Source organism: Numida meleagris, chromosome 1 (genome assembly GCF_002078875.1).
Source record: "Numida meleagris isolate 19003 breed g44 Domestic line chromosome 1, NumMel1.0, whole genome shotgun sequence".
In the NCBI taxonomy this organism is placed as follows: Eukaryota; Metazoa; Chordata; class Aves; order Galliformes; family Numididae; genus Numida; species Numida meleagris.
In genome coordinates this window covers 1,654,695-1,670,304 of record NC_034409.1, presented here as the reverse complement: position 1 = coordinate 1,670,304, position 15,610 = coordinate 1,654,695, and the positions used below count along the sequence as shown (strand labels likewise).

The 15,610-nt window shown below is 42.8% G+C and overlaps 1 protein-coding gene across 5 annotated transcripts in view; it reads left to right on the top strand.

Moving 5' to 3' along the window:
• EXOC4 (exocyst complex component 4) overlaps positions 1-15,610 on the top strand; it is a 397,026-nt gene that overhangs the window by 338,540 nt on the left and 42,876 nt on the right. For all 5 annotated transcript variants that reach the window (XM_021384283.1, XM_021384286.1, XM_021384285.1 and 2 more), the window contains one exon: positions 3,179-3,357. In XM_021384283.1, the coding sequence (XP_021239958.1) occupies positions 3,179-3,357 (179 nt within the window). The remainder of the gene's footprint in view (positions 1-3,178; positions 3,358-15,610) is intronic.

Below are 15,610 nucleotides of genomic sequence, written 5' to 3'. Positions count from 1 at the left end.
TATTAGGTAGATGCTTTTAGATGTAAATGTGTTTGGAAAAATATTGGCTGAAAAACACTATGGGAATCAAAGGTCTGAAGATGCTGTTCTAATTTTCAGAGTTAAGGCTGGATATTCAATTGATTTGGGTTTCTTTATATCCTTATCATTAAATGTTTAGCTTTGCATGCAGTGAATACTCTCTGAAGGAAGCATCCCAAATAGCAACAGTTTGCTTCAAGGAAGCACTTGTTAACAGCAGATTTAAAATTAAATTACTGGAATCCATGAGGACACTTTAAAGCCATCTTCTAAAAGGGAGTTGCTTGCTGAAGGTCGTCTCTATTATAGGTTTCAGCTAGTGTGAAAGGGAGCTGAGGTTTCTGCAGCTGAGGATATGTATTTTAAAAAGAAACAACGCAACAATCAAATGTATTTGCTGTACTTTTGGCACAAACTTCTGCTGCTGTTTAAGAGTGTCAGAATTACATTTATCCCAGCAGCGTTTTGGAGTATAGCTTTCCGTAGAAAACTTTATTCATATTCCTCCCAGGAGTAAAAATAGAAAATACACCATGCTTTGTATTATATAGATTCCTTTTTTTTCCTGCTTGAAAGCACTGTGTTATTCATGCACAGGCTACCCATCCAAAGCAGTTCCAAACCCTTTTCTCTTTGTGTGTGGGAAGGCAGCAGAGCTGTCCCTGTGAGCAAACCCATCTTCTAAGCGTGGCTGTGGGCAGCACTACGTTGGTGACTCCACATTTAACAGCTCTCAGATTATGATTCACAAACACGTGCTTTCTCTGCTGTGCTTTGTATTGGAAAGCCATGTTAATGAAGGTAGAAATTCACCAAATGTTTCATTTCTTAACTTTTCTGAGTAACTGATGTGTTTGATAGTGTAAATCAAGAGGAGTGGTTCAGCTTGGGTGGGAAAAGCACACCTATGAAATGCCTTCAGCTCCCCAGGAACAGAAGAGGACATCTGAATGTGTGCAGGTGGGTAGAGCTGAGCGAGGTGTTTCAGGCCTGTTGTAAAAGCCAGTAACAGGTTTTGTTTGAATGAAGGATCCCAGAATCATAGAATCATTAAGGTTGGAAAAGGTCTCTAAGTTCATCTTGTCCAACCGTCCTCCTACCACCAATGCTGGCCACTAAACCATGTCCCTAAGTACCACATCTCCATGTTTCTTGAACACCTCCAGGGACGGTGACTCCACCACTGCTCTGGGCAGCCTGTTCCAGTGCCCGTCCACTGTTTTGGAGAATTTTTTCCTACTGTCCAACCTGAACCTCCCCATGCACTGCAGAGCAAAAAATGGTCAGGCCTGACTATGAGCTTGACCACCCAGTTCAGCCTTGGGTTGGAACTTTCGTGAGTGACTCAGCCTGTCCCCATTCCCCAAAGCTTTACAGCCCCTCACTAATATCTTAGAAATACCCAGGTGGGGAAGCTTGTTAAGACCTTCCCCAAAGTGCAGAAAGGATTTAATCTATTCCCAGTAACCAGAACGTCTTATTAACCCCATCTCATGGAGAGGGAGACCAGCTGGATTACCACTGCCATATTGCACTGGAGCTGGAAATAGACTCATCGAATCATTAAAGTTAGAAAAGACCACTAAGATCATCCAGTCCAACCATCAACCCATTCTCACCATGTATACTCACAGAATCACAAAATCATTAAGGTTAGAAAAAACCTCCAAGGTCACCAAGTCCAACCCCAGCCCATCCCCACCGTGCCCACTAAGCCATGTCCCTCAGTGCCACATCTCCACGTTTCTTGAACACCTCCAGGGACGATGACTCAACCACCTCCCTGGGCAAATAAAACTAGATGTTACTGTGTCCCAGTCCTCAGACACAGCCAATAGGTGAGGTTTCCACTCAAACTGTAGTAGCCAGGATACAGCCTAAGGCAACATATTTTTTATTGTCAAGGAGAAGAAAATCCTCAAAGAGACTTTTTTAATGAAGGCTACTTTTATTTCTATTTTTTTGCCACTAATGGATTCCATTGAGCAACTGAAAGCCGTTTCTGGGTTGTTCTTTTTTTTTTTTTCTCAATGACAGTGAAGTCCCACAAATCTAGTGAGATGCTGGCAGTAAAGCTGCTTAGATAGTGTATAAAATGCCACTGATGGGATTATTTTGCTGCACTTCGTTGCAGCTATTATGCTCAGCAGCATGATTCCTCATTGTAAGTTCATAAAGGAGCTAATGACAGGAAGTGAAGGTTTGCAGTGTTGAACGAAAGTGGAATGCAAATGCATATAAAGAGCAGCTAATGATGGGAACAGTGTACTCAGGACCATGATAAGTGTGCTGCCTTTCAATAAAACGCTCTTGGTTTCATCCAGGAGCTATTGTGTTTAGATGGAGGAGCTGTTCCCTGATTTTCTCCATCTTAATGACACACAAAAAGTCATGAAAGAAGAGGGTTCCTCCTACCTGCAAAAGCAATGTAGGTATTTGCCATGCTTTGGTATTTTACCAGACTAAGTGCTTCATCAAAACGAGCGTGGTAAAGTACAATATCAGTGCAATAGATGAAGCATGAGACTGGAGTGAGTGGTTATACACCTTGAAAGAGCTTTTATATTTTTTGTACAGGAAGCACATTTGTCTTGGTTGTCATTTTTCACCAAGTGCTATCTGTACAGGCAAAATAATGCACAGACTAATATTCAGAACCATTTCTCTGTCTGTTTGTCGTGATAAGCCACCACACGTTGCAGATGTATGTTGATGTATGTATGAAAAAGATTGATGCAGGGATTAGAAGAGCTGATTTACAAGGACAGAATAAAAACACTGCAAGTGAGTTATTTTTTGTATACCCCAAGGAGATTCTGAAAGCACCTGCATGTGTGGGAAGGGTGTAAATGCTGGGAGAAAGGGGTGTGGGAATTAGTTGGGATAAGGTTTGGGAATGAAATGAAATTAGGAGATTGTGGGCATGGAGGGAATGGTAGACAAACATTCCCTGAGACAGAGGGGTCAGGATCTGCACAATACGATGTATTTTATTCTCTTTGATGAGATTTCTTAAACTTCACAAGACGAGTTTCCCAAGATCCTGCCCTGGAGGTGTTCTGCACTGGGTGGCTGGACCTTCTCCATGGTGAAATTGGTGTCTCCCACTTTCTGACCTGTGCTGTATGTCTGAGGGTGGCTTTGCTTTGCCTTTCAGGGCTGCTTTCGGCAAAGAGTCAGAAGTTCTCATTGGCAACCTGGGAGATAAACTCATCCCCCAACAGGAGATCCTGCGGGACGTCAGCGACCTCAAGGCCTTGGCCAACATGCATGAGAGCCTGGAGTGGTTAGCAGGTCGCACCAAGGCAGCTTTCTCCAACCTCTCAGCCACCCAGAGTAAGTACAGAATCATTGAATCACAGAACGCAGTGGGTTGGAGGGGACCTCAAAGCGCATCCAGTTCCAATACCGTGTCATGGGTAGGGACACCACCCATAGACCACGTTGCCCAGGGCTCCATCCAACTTGGCCTTGAACACCTCCAGGGATGGGACTCTAATCATCCTTATGGCTTCCTCAGGACCTGCTCCAACAGCTCGATGTTTTTCTTGTGCTGGAGGCCCCAGGCTTGGACACAGTACTCCAGGTGGGACCTCACTAGGGCAGAACAGAGGGGGACAACCACTTCCCTGCCCTGCTGCCACCCTTCTGTTGATGCAGCCCAGGATGCAGTTGGCCTTCTGGGCTGCAAGCACATGAGTAACTCCTTTGTTGTGGGGCTGGAAACCAGCATAATTATGTGATTTTTTAGCAGGAGGGAGCATCTTGACTTCTTGATTTCAAAGGTGGCTTATGTCAGAGGAAAGCAAAGCAGTTCCATCTCTTTCTTCTTGGTGAACACTGTGGTGTGACATCTCTCCGCCTGTGGTGCCAGGGTGCCAGGAGCATCACTTCTAGCAGAAGCTCTGATGGGTCTTTCAAGACTTGAGCTTTTCAGCGATTCCTGCTAATGACACTCCACAGTGTCTGAGACAGGTTTCAATTTCTTTCAAGCGTTGCTAGATCACTGAATATTTAAAAATATATGTATTATAAATTCAGTAGAAATACTGAGCAGCTCTTAACGAGGAGTATCCTAATGTGCATGTCACTGGGGCACTGCTGCTCAGTCTGCAAAGGCAAAAGCAGCCCCTGGTGAACCAGGGTGCAGGGAGGGCAGAGCCAGGGGAGCCTGGAGATGTCACTTCTGCTCCTGGCTGTCAGGGATTGCCGGTGCTGCCTTTGTGAGATCATTTTACTTCTCTCTGCTTCAACTTTCAGTTCTTTCCCCTGAGAATAGTGATTTTTTTTCTGTCTGGGAAGTGTCAGAGACGTGATCGGTGTTGCTTCTTCTCTTATCACCCTCACTGACGTTGTGTGCATAGGGTCACCAGAGGAGGGTTGTGGCTGTGTCCAGAAGTGGAGCTCGACATAGACAGAGCACAGCTCTGCTGCTCCAGCAAAAACATATAAAGCTGTTCTGATCACACCCACTAGAAAAAGCTTTTTAAGAATAATACTTCATATGCAATATGACAAAGCTGCTGTTTGCACATTGCTGAGTGCCCCAGTGTAGTGAATGTCAATAGATGGCATTCAAAATGCAGCATCATACCAAAGGTGGTATCTTTGACCTAAGACCTGCTACTGTCACGTTTCATAGCAGCAGCAAGGCAGCCCCTGGGATGCAGCTACGTGTGATTATTACTTTTCCCCCTTGTTTGAAATCAGTAGCTCATCAGCCCTCCAGCAGTGCACTCTCCCAACCACGCTCTGGTTGCTTAAAACAGACTTCTAGATAAGAGAAAGGCTTTATCAATACCATACTGTTTTATCAATTTCATAGTGCTTTGCTTATATGTTAAGCAACAGATCTCCTTATATCTCTTATAGCTCGCAAGGATTCACCTTTAGCTGATCTGACACAGAACTAAGCTCTTCTTAGGGCCAGGGTTTTGCGTCTCAGCTGCCTATCAAGACATTCCTAGTAGTTGTCCTCTATCAGACGTCTGCCCTGGGGAGGAGGCCACACATTGTTTATAGCATTTTGTATTCCCCTAGATCCCTGTAATATAGCACAGTGCATTTTACAAATATAGAATCATGGAATCATTAAGGTTGGAAAAGACCGCTGAGGTCATCTAGTCCAACCGTCAGCCCATGACCACCATGCCCACTAAAGCATTCTATTGAACACAGTCCGTGTACTGCTTAGCTGTGGAAAGAAGCATCTTTATAATTATAATACTATGTCATAGATGAAATCAGAGAAATCATAGAATCACAGAAGATCCTGAGTTGGAAAGGAGCTACAAGGATCACTGAGTCCAATCACTGGCTCCACCCCAAATCCAAACCCTCTATCTCAGAGTGCTGTCTAAATGCTCCTTAAGCTCCTGCACCCTGGGGCCGTGACCATTGCCCTGGAGAGTGTTGGAAAGGTTAACTAACTGCAAAGGAAGCTGTAGATACTAGAAATTACTATGTATGTAATTTCTAATTATAATTATTTAAGAGAATCGGTAATAATTGGATCGTCTGGTCTATACATCCACATTTTTGTAACTATTGATTTCATCATAAGTGTACTGGTAAAGCACCAGTTAGATGAGCAGTCTGTTCATGGGTCCATATGTCAGACATGGTGACTTCTGCCCATCTTAAATTTTTGTGTAACACTGCAACAAGCTTGAAGAGTCAAACACAGCCTTTTTCCAGTCCAGCATCAACTCTACTTGGAGGAAACCCCATAATTATTCTCAACACAGTGTGAAGTCAACACGTTCTGCAAAATTCTTCATCCACATCCACCAGCCACACTGGTCATCTCTTTGAGAACGAACCAGAGAAGATCAAAGCATTACATAACAAATTCCACATGGTTTCTTAGGGCACCAGGACACACGGGGAGGTGGTGAGGATACCTGGCATTCCTGAAGTTTGTATGAACTCTGTTGTACAAATACAGGCTCTAGAAGAGCAGAGTCCTGGGGGCTGTTCCCAAGGAATCATAGAATCATAGAATGACCTGGGTTGAAAAGGACCTCAAAGATCATCGAGTTTCAACCTCCCTGCTGAGTGCAGGGTCACCAACCACCAGCCCAGGCTGCCCAAAGCTGCATCCAGCCTGGCCTTGAATGCCTTCAGGGACTGGGCATCCACAGCCTCCTTGGGCAACCTGTTCCAGTGGGTCACCACCCTAAAGGTTGCCCAAGGACTATGGGCACCCACACCTTCTGAGTTCCCACGGGAATTTGGCATTGAAAAATCACTTCTGGGGAAGGGATGGCGGAAATTTGACGGTGCTGGATAGGAAAAGTCATAGTGTTATATTTCACTTAAAATAATTGCCCCTTGACAACACTGCTCTTCTGTAATAGGGTTAGGATTTATTTGACTCTCTAAGATAGCATCATCTGGTTGAGTGACAGTCCTTCCTACGGCTTACAACTCGACATAAAGCAGGACCTCTGAACTCTTTACTCCAGCTGTCTCTGATCCAGAAGGATAATTAAGGTTCTACAATCAGCTAACAGTTAACAAAATATAATGGGTAGTTTTAGTATTTCTATAAGCCATACTACATGTTTCAGATACCTGAGTGACACAAAGAACTGCTGTGCCCTCACAGTGTGTATTTAAAAGATTATTTAAATGATAATTAAAGAAAAAAGACAGAAATGCTATTAAAATTCAACAGCCAAATACTTATTCCCAGAACTTAATAACTGGAGGAGTTCTTGGGGCTGAGGAGTTGGGGCTGTTAGAAATAAAAACATCATTCATAATTTCAGTTCTAGTAGAAACTCACTTTAAAAAAAAAAATCAATGTTTCCAAACATAAAAGGGCATGAGCATGACTTTCAGGTTTCTGAGAGGACGCTACACACAGCAGGAATAAAAATAAAAGTACAAAGTGTAATATTTTACTTAGCAGCATCCTCCTGACAATAAAAATTCATCTTCCTTTGTAATAACTTTATACCAACGTGCTCAAATGTCTGTACACAAATGCCAGGAGTATCTGAAACAAGAGGAAGAAGGAGCAGGGTTAGAAAATGATAGAGGCTATTGACCTCATGGTTATAAATGAAACCTGGTGGAGTATTTCTCATAAATGGAACATAGATTGCAATCTGTATGGGAGAAGTAAAAAGTGATGCCATGGGGCAGAGGTGGTGGGCTAAGTCAGACGTATTTACAAACCCAGCAAGCTGCAGTGATATACAGAGGATTGCGATTCTTTTGAGGAAGCATTCAAAAAATAAAGAACAGAGTTAAAATGAGATGAGATTTTTCTTTCCATCCTACCTGGTCTGGATGAGAAGAGCAACACAAGTGTGGGACTGAGCTGGGAGGAGGAAAAAGGAGAACTGCCTATTGTTTCAAAGATTCATGCAATGTTAATAGCGTAACGCTCAGCTGTCACACGAGTTACTCTGTTCTGTTCTGTGCTGTTTTGATCATCTGAATTTCTGAGCATCTGATTGCTGCAAGACACAGCATATAAATAAGAATGAGAGGGAAGAGTGGAAAGAAGGGAAATAAACTAACCAGAAGTAAAGCTAAATAAAGAGGGTTTCTGCCACACACTGAAGCCCACCCAATTCAAACTTGGCTTGCCAGAAGTGGAGCGAGATTTATCATTTTGGCACCAGTAACTTTGATTTTAAGACATGCCCACATGAAACCCAAGTATTGCAGTGCAATGCAACCGGAATCCATGGCTCATTATACCACGGTGGATGGGCCATTAGTCAGTCAGCTCTGTTTTTTGGTAGCTGACTTCGGACAGATGGCAGTTATTACAATCCTTGGAGCAAATCTTCCTTCTTTAATTTTCTCCTTGGGCAAGATGTCGTGTTGAAGTGTTCATGCTTGAACAAGAGCAGTAACATCATGATCTGGTAGCAGTGATGGGGTTTTATCTCCCATGCTCGCCACATGTTGGGCCAGTAGAATAGTTGGGCCACGTGTTGAACCAATAGAAGCATTGCAGAAAAAGCATAGGGAACCAGTTTGATCTGAATATTGAGCCGACCTCAGCTCGACGTTTGAAAGCACCAATGAATGACAAGCACATTTGCTGTTGAATAACAGTGAAACTGGGGCTCTCTGTCATGTTAAAATGGCTCAGTGTGCATCTTAACTGCAGTCATGGTTTGATATTGGTATTTTCTGTGCTGTCTGTGCCTCACTTCATAGCATAACTTACTTTGCCAACATTTGGAGAGTTCCCCTTGCTTCTCACAGGTGGGAAAGTGTCAGAAAGAGAGCACAGGTTCGGGCCTTGGGACTCTGGAGACACCTTTCTGTCCCAGTGATTTGAGATGAAATTCCACTCAGAGCATCACCAAAGGCCTTAGTGAGTGGCTGGGTCCAGAATTTTGGGGGCATTGCCAGAAAAGCCATAACCGCCAACAAGTGGTGGTAATGGCCCCATTTTCCTTCCTTGTAGAAAGTTGGTAGCTTTCCCAGAAAAGCTCCGTTGTCTGTAAATGGGCCATTTGTGGACTTGTATCTGTAAATATTCAGAAACCACAAGGCAGAGCTGGTCAGGTATGGGAAGTGTTTTGGGAAATCCTGAAAAGGAGACTGTACGTTGGTGGCTCTTCGGTTAGGCTGTCAAAAAGCCCTTTACTACAGATAAAAATTCAATAACATTTTCCTGTGGATGTGCCACAATTATCACTCATTTAAAAACAGTCTCACTAATAGAGTGTTTTATCATGCTGGGCAGTCTCTGCATTCTTCATTATTTAGTGTTTGCTAAGCTGATGGATCTTCCATAGCTCTTCCCTTATCTACACTGCTACAGAATTGGATTTTATATTTTCTGAACCAGTCAGATATGACAAAGTAATTTTCTTCTTCTCTTGTCTTTTGAGGGAATACAAACTTCTTTTTAACAATAACCATTTAAGGATTAAAGTTGCTGGAAGTGGATAAATTAATTGAGGAAGTCGTGTACATTTTGAATAGGTTATATATGAAAATGGAAGCAGGGTTTCCTCCCCATTTCCTCTCTTTGCTTCTCTGCCTTGCCATGGGTAGATACAACATGTACTATTTCTTTCCTCTTGCCAGATCTTCAGCTTTCTAAAGCCCTCTGGATGTTGTACAAAGAATTAATGATTATGCATGATGAAGAAGATAGGGCCATCTTTACATCTTTAAGATGGTTGTGTGTAGGTAGGAAGATGAAAGATTAGCCATTAGCTGAGTTAGAGCTATCCTTTAGTATTCAGCTGGCTGTTGGCATCCTGTGACTTCAGATCACTGCAGTCAGCAGTTACCGACTGACTGCCTTCAACATCGAGTTTAAAATGACTTTTTCACTGAGCTCTCAGGAAACAAGATTGCCTTTCTCTTCTCAAAGGCTTGTTGGAATTAAAGTTGTTGCACTTGTACAATATATTTGGATATGCTTATAGAGAAGTAGATACTCTTGCATCTACTCAAAAGTTGTTCAGTATATCATGTTCACTTTCTGTGTGTGTTTTCCGTTTCTGATCCTCAATGAAGAATATTTTTAATACAATTTTAGTACCTTAACAGTTTTGTCAGGACTCTAGAAGTAGTCCCAAGAAAGACGTCTCTCCTGTCGCATCCTTGTCCACAAATGGAAAGTCTCTTTAGTAACAGATTGTGGAACTCCATATTCAAAGTAGGGAGGTCCATCAAGGAGCACCACAAGAAGAAAAGTTTGATGAGGAGAGCGTTGAAATCAAGGTAGACATTAAAAAAAAAAAAAAGCTTGTTTTTTTTTTTGTTGTATGGCGTTTGTTGCTTTTTGTAGCGTCCTAGGTCCTGGGTTTATACCATTAAGTGAGAATCTTGCTATATTTGGGAATATAGAAATACACCTTTTCTTAGCAGAAGGCTTCAAAAGCATGAGGGACTCAAAACATACTGTTCTGAAACCAAATCTAAGCCAGTGACTACTTTGTTGTCAAAGCTCTTGATGTTCGATGCTCTGACCTTCCTATCTGGGTGGGAAGAACCCAGTGTTAGGCAAGAAGCATGGGAAACCTCGGGGCAATTTGCATTTGGCATGGAGCTAATTACCGCATTAGGTTAAGCCACATGCTTGCGAATTTAATGATAAATATGGAAATATCACAGTCTCTTTCCAAATGGGGCATCTGCACACCCCTCCAACTGGAAGGATGTGGCTCTATGGTTCCCCCTCCCCATTTTACACCAAATATTTGGGGGGATGGACTTCGTGCCTACACCTCTGCCATCAGGCGCACTGTGACAGCTTTAAGCAGAGTGTTTAAGCGATGTCAATACATCAAAGTGATGCAGATGCCAATATGGGGGTTGGTAGATAAATGCCTCGTGTTTCTCCTTTCCCATTGGATCTTGCTTTTTTTTAAATCCGTCTGAGAAATTGAAATTGTACCTTGCAAAGTACAAAAAGGAAGCATGGAGTTTGTTACTGCCATAGGTTGTGTTCAGTTTTCCTGTAACACTCATCATTCCCACAGCCCTGTTGCACTGTAATCCTGTGATTTCCCAATCCGAGGCCGCAGTTTCACAAGAGGTTGTGAGCCAGACAGATTCAAAGGCAGAAATGCTTAGAAGTAAAATCCCAACAAGGACACCAGTGATAAAGCTTAGGAATCATTGGCTTCCCCTATATATACAGAGCATGGCTCTTGCTTGGCAGCTGAGTCAGATTAGGAATGCTATCAGGGTGTAGTTTGGTCTCTTTGTTTCTTTTAAAGGTGTTAGAAAATGAGATTTATGTAGGGGCACGGGTTAGGGTTAGGTTGGCAAGGACAGAGTTTGGTCCTTTGGAAGTACCTAAAAAGGCCTTCAGCCTCATCACTTCTTTATCTCAAATGCTTTCAAAGGTGGTTGTTTTCTCCCATTCAGGGGTGCTTTCACCCCAAAATCACAGGGCAACACGCAGAAGATGCCATTGCCATTTCTTCTGTGGATGGGCAGCACATCTCCCTCCAGACCCGTGGCAGTTCTGGTGAGCTACAACTTCATTCAAAAGCAAGGGGGGAGAAAAAAAATGGTTCGTAGAACAGCTTTTTGCCAATACTGCAGGTTTCTGTCATTGGGTGGCTCTCAGCAATGATAATACAGAGCATTTGCATTGCATTTTCCAGCCATAGATCCCAAAATACTTTGAAAAGGTTACCAAAGGCCATTATAGGTTCAAGACTGTCCTGGACCACTTTACACCTGTGGGGTCAGCCTCCCCTTTGCCTGGCTCTGTGGGCCTCCTCCCAGTGAAATAGGCTTTGATGGCTAATAGAAAGTGTCCTGCAACACTTGAGAAAGTGATGCCTTTGAAAATTGATGGCGGAGCGCTTTTATACCACTCTGCCGGAGTAAAGGAGCTATAATTTATAGTCACTTTAAGGCCCCTTTCTACTGACAGAGTGGTGTAAAGGGGTCTGGGCACAAATGAAAATCAGGGCCGACGCGGTGGTAAAATTGATGTCTTTCATTTTGTAGTCAGACCACACCGCGGTGGTGAACTCGGGCAGGTCTTTGTGTTTAACCCTGGTGTTTCTAATGAACTGAATTCAGCTCTTAAATGGGGCTGTATTTCTCTCCAGTTGGAGCTTATTTTTTTTCTGTCACCGAGCTTGTAACGCATCTTGCCATATTGATTGCTCACAGGGAACTTTTTTGTAGAGATCTATTAATAGAGAACCTTATTTAAAAGCCAGATTAAAGATGATCATCGCATACCTGACCCCACGCAGGAGAAGTGAATGCTGCCGCATTATTATTATTTCAAAGAAACTGCATTTCTAAAACAGAAAAAGCCACGAATTTCTTCCAAATGTGAAACAACTGCCATTAACTTAAAAAGATAAATCATGCATGCTTGTATCATTTGATGGATTCCAATTGCTGCAATATAAGTTAGGCTAAATGACAGCTTTCCAATTTAGCTTCTTAAGCAGTCTCATTTTCCAATACCTTTTTTCCCTGTTCCAGCACCTGGGCAGTCAGTGCTGCTCTGAAAATGCTGAACTTGGGATCAGTTCCCCTTCTCAGTCGCTCTGGACCTCTGTAAAACAACTGTTGGAAGTTTTTTTTTTTCCATCTCATCTGTGCACACATTGTCTGATGGGAGATGCCAGTGTCCTAGGGGGATCTCTCCCCATCTCTGCTATCCAGCCTGTTTGATAAAGTTAACTTATTTTATGTGTTTGGGGTATTTTACAGACAAGTTCACTCTGTCCATATCATGAGCTGATCTCAGTGCAGCTAATCCTGAAGATATCAAGTCCTTCTTCAGGGCTGAGCATGTTAGCGTTGTTGGGAACAGCTGGTTCAGACTGGTGTTAGTTGGATCTATTTGGATTAGAGGAGAATCAGAGGAAGCTGATAGGAAAAGGTCTTCTTGGCCACAATATCTGTATTACCATGGCTTGTTAATCCCATACCTCATCCTGGTCCTTGACTGATATCTCTTGAATGTTGCAGTGATGACCAGTGCCATTTCCCTGCTACTGCAAATCCCATCGTTGTCCATAGCATGCCTGGGGCTGGTATTTAGTCAAGAAACAAGTCTTGAGTCATGGATTTCCCTATCTGGGACTCACCATGAGCAAGGACACAAAGACTTTATCATCCTCAAGCACATCAGAATGACGATCTGTTAAGTCCCAACCAAACCATATCTGATCACGAAATTAATCACCATTTGAAGCTTTAGTAGAAGTCACAAATGTGCTTAAACTTACGGAAAGCTGCTACAAACAGGTTGGAAACTCTTGAATAATATTTAGAGCTTAGGTTCAGCATCTGCAGTTACTCCCTACTGAATGGTAAAAGGCCAACGGAGGGAACAGTGTCAGAGTGCAGAGGCCTTTCAGGTGCAGAAACCTTTCAGAAGATATCCAGAGAGGAAATATTAAGTGTCTGACAATCTCTTGACATTCAACATATGTGAGCCTTGTATCGATGACCCCAAGAGCCATCAGCAATGCTCAGAAATGTGTTTTCTCTTAGAGAGCCTCGGGCTTCAATGGATTGAATTAACATATCAAAATGGGATTTTTTTTCCTCTCCAAGTGCCAATGCAGCAGAATTGTCTTGGATCCAAAAGCAAAGTTGTGTTTGTTGTTGTATCGATGACTCCGAGAGCCATCAGCAATGCTCAGAGATGTGTTTTCACTTAGAGCCTCAAGCTTCAATGGATTGACTTAACAAATGAAAATGGGATTTTTTTTTCCCTCCGAGTGCCAATTCAGCAGAATTGTCTTGGATGCAAAAGCAAGTTGTGCATGCAATGCAAAAGCTTTGTCTCCTAACACCACCTGAAGCTGCACAAGAGCTGAGCAGAGCAATTCAGGCAGGGGACAAGAGTCCAGCTAGTACTATCTTAGCAGAGCTGGCTTCTGGAGGAACAAAACCACTGAAAATTTGTTTGGGACAGCAAAGTGGTACGTTTAACCTCCTGAACCAGAAAGGAACTGGTGGCCTCATGAAGACTAAATGCCTGTTTTTGTAAGGCCAGAGCATTAAGAAATGATTTTGGTTTGTTTTATAATTTTGGCTATAAATTTTCGTAGTTCAGATATGGGTCTGCTTTGCTGGATACCAGAGAATAAAATCACACAGCCCTCAGCCAACTAAGAGCTCTCGTTTTCTTGTCAAAGTCATCTCCCAATGCCTTTCAGTGCCCTTTTCCCCTTGAATGTCTGCAGCAAAGCTGTCCGTATGGATTAGTGGTTACTCATTTCTTCAGCCTCCATGCTTTACATCAAATATTTAATGGTTAGAAAATGAGACGTTGTTTTTCTGACCTGGATGCTCAGCATTTACTGTTCTTTATCTCAGACAATAAGCACACCACCAGGATGCTGTCCCAGTATTGATCTGGTGCCTTGGGGTCAGCACTTAGCTTACCATCATGATTACACTAATTACTCTTCTTCCAGCATTCTTTCCTCCCACCCACTAGCCTTAAACGCAGGGGATTGTCATGTAAATAAGTGACCTAATTAGCAGTGCTTTCAAACAGTTTTAAAATGAGGATCCCTCATGAGTAATACCAGGAAATCAAGGTTTTGTGGAAATAACTCCAAAGAGCATGCTGTCCGCACCAGTTGGCTGATGCATTAGGATGTGTTTATCTCTTCTGAAGAGAATGACTCATTGGTGTCAAAGATTAATAGCAGTAAATCCACCTGCTTCTCTGTGGTGTGCTAGGAGGTGATGGCTTCCTATAGGGCTGGGGCAAAATCATTTCCAAAACTAGGTGGCTGGACTCGAAAGCATAGTCAACTGTTCACATAACCAGTGAGTCACTTTGTACAGTGGCTACAGTGAGCAGGTTGTAGGATTGCTCTGATCTAACCTGTGGCTATCTTCATATGGGACTTGGAGAATGTGACTCTTAAATAACCAGGAGTGATGGAGAAGTCAGACTGTGAGGGTCAGGCCGGATGGGGCTCTGAGCACCTGACTGAGCTGTGGGTGTCCCTGTTCAGTAATAAATTGTTTTGCAAAGCAAGAGTAGAAGCAAAAAATTAGAATCATAAAATTGTTTGAGTTGGATGGGAACCTAAAAGGCCATGTAGTCAACTCCTCTGCAATGAACAGGGACACCTACAGCTCGATCAGGTTGTTCAGAGCCTGCTCCAGCCTGACCTTGAACATCTCCAGGAATGAGGCATCCACCACTTCTCTGGGCAACCTGTGCCAGTGCCTTCTTGATCTCTCTGTTTTTATTTCAGGGCTTAGTTGTGGTTCGTTTTAAGTGTCCTAACACAAATCACTGATTTTTCTTTTCTAGTTCTGATATAGCCTTACGTGCAGGTTGACAACTCTTCGTAGGTTGTTTTTTTTTTTTTAATATTAACCCAAGTGGCCATCACCCGTCTGCCTTATTCTTTCAGCTGTCACAGAAATCAAACATTTTGGTTCATGAAAGGCATATCCTGATAACGGTCTGCGGAGAATCACACATGAAGTCAGTGTATCAGTGTCTGAAGTTCCCCTCTGCTTCACTTCACATGTTCATGCAAATGTTTCTGCAATTTTCACAATGCTTGGCTTTTCTGCCCCACGCTCGCCACTGAGTTAATAGCTGAGCCGACATGCTCGAAGTCAGATACTGCTGAAATGTCGTTAATTTGATGATATGTACATTATGTGTATTCTGAGTGCTGTGAAGTGTTCTTTATTAACAGTTGAGAGGAAATCATCTCCGTCAGCTCTAAGGACATGGTGGCTTTTTCTAAGCAGCTGGTCTTGAGGTTTTCTGTTTTCCTTCCACTCATTTTTGCTCATTCATTCACAGATTTGGACAGTTTATAAAAGATCTCCCTCTTGAAGCTAGTGACAGTGCTCTTTCTGACTTTAATTAGGAAAGGAATTCATTTTGGGGTGCATTTCTGGTTCCACTGTAGCTTGATGGAAGCTTCTAAATCAAGTTGCTTCTTTGATAATAGAATTCAGCCCAAAAAATATTTCAGAGGGGTAGGGAAGGGGAAAGTTGTTGTTATGTTATAAAGCAACAAAAAAACCCATCAAAAAAAAAACCCACCCTTTTTAGATATTTTAAATGAACAGTCTTCTTTTCTCTCTCCTCTCCTCTCCTCTCCTCTCCTCTCCTCTCCTCTCC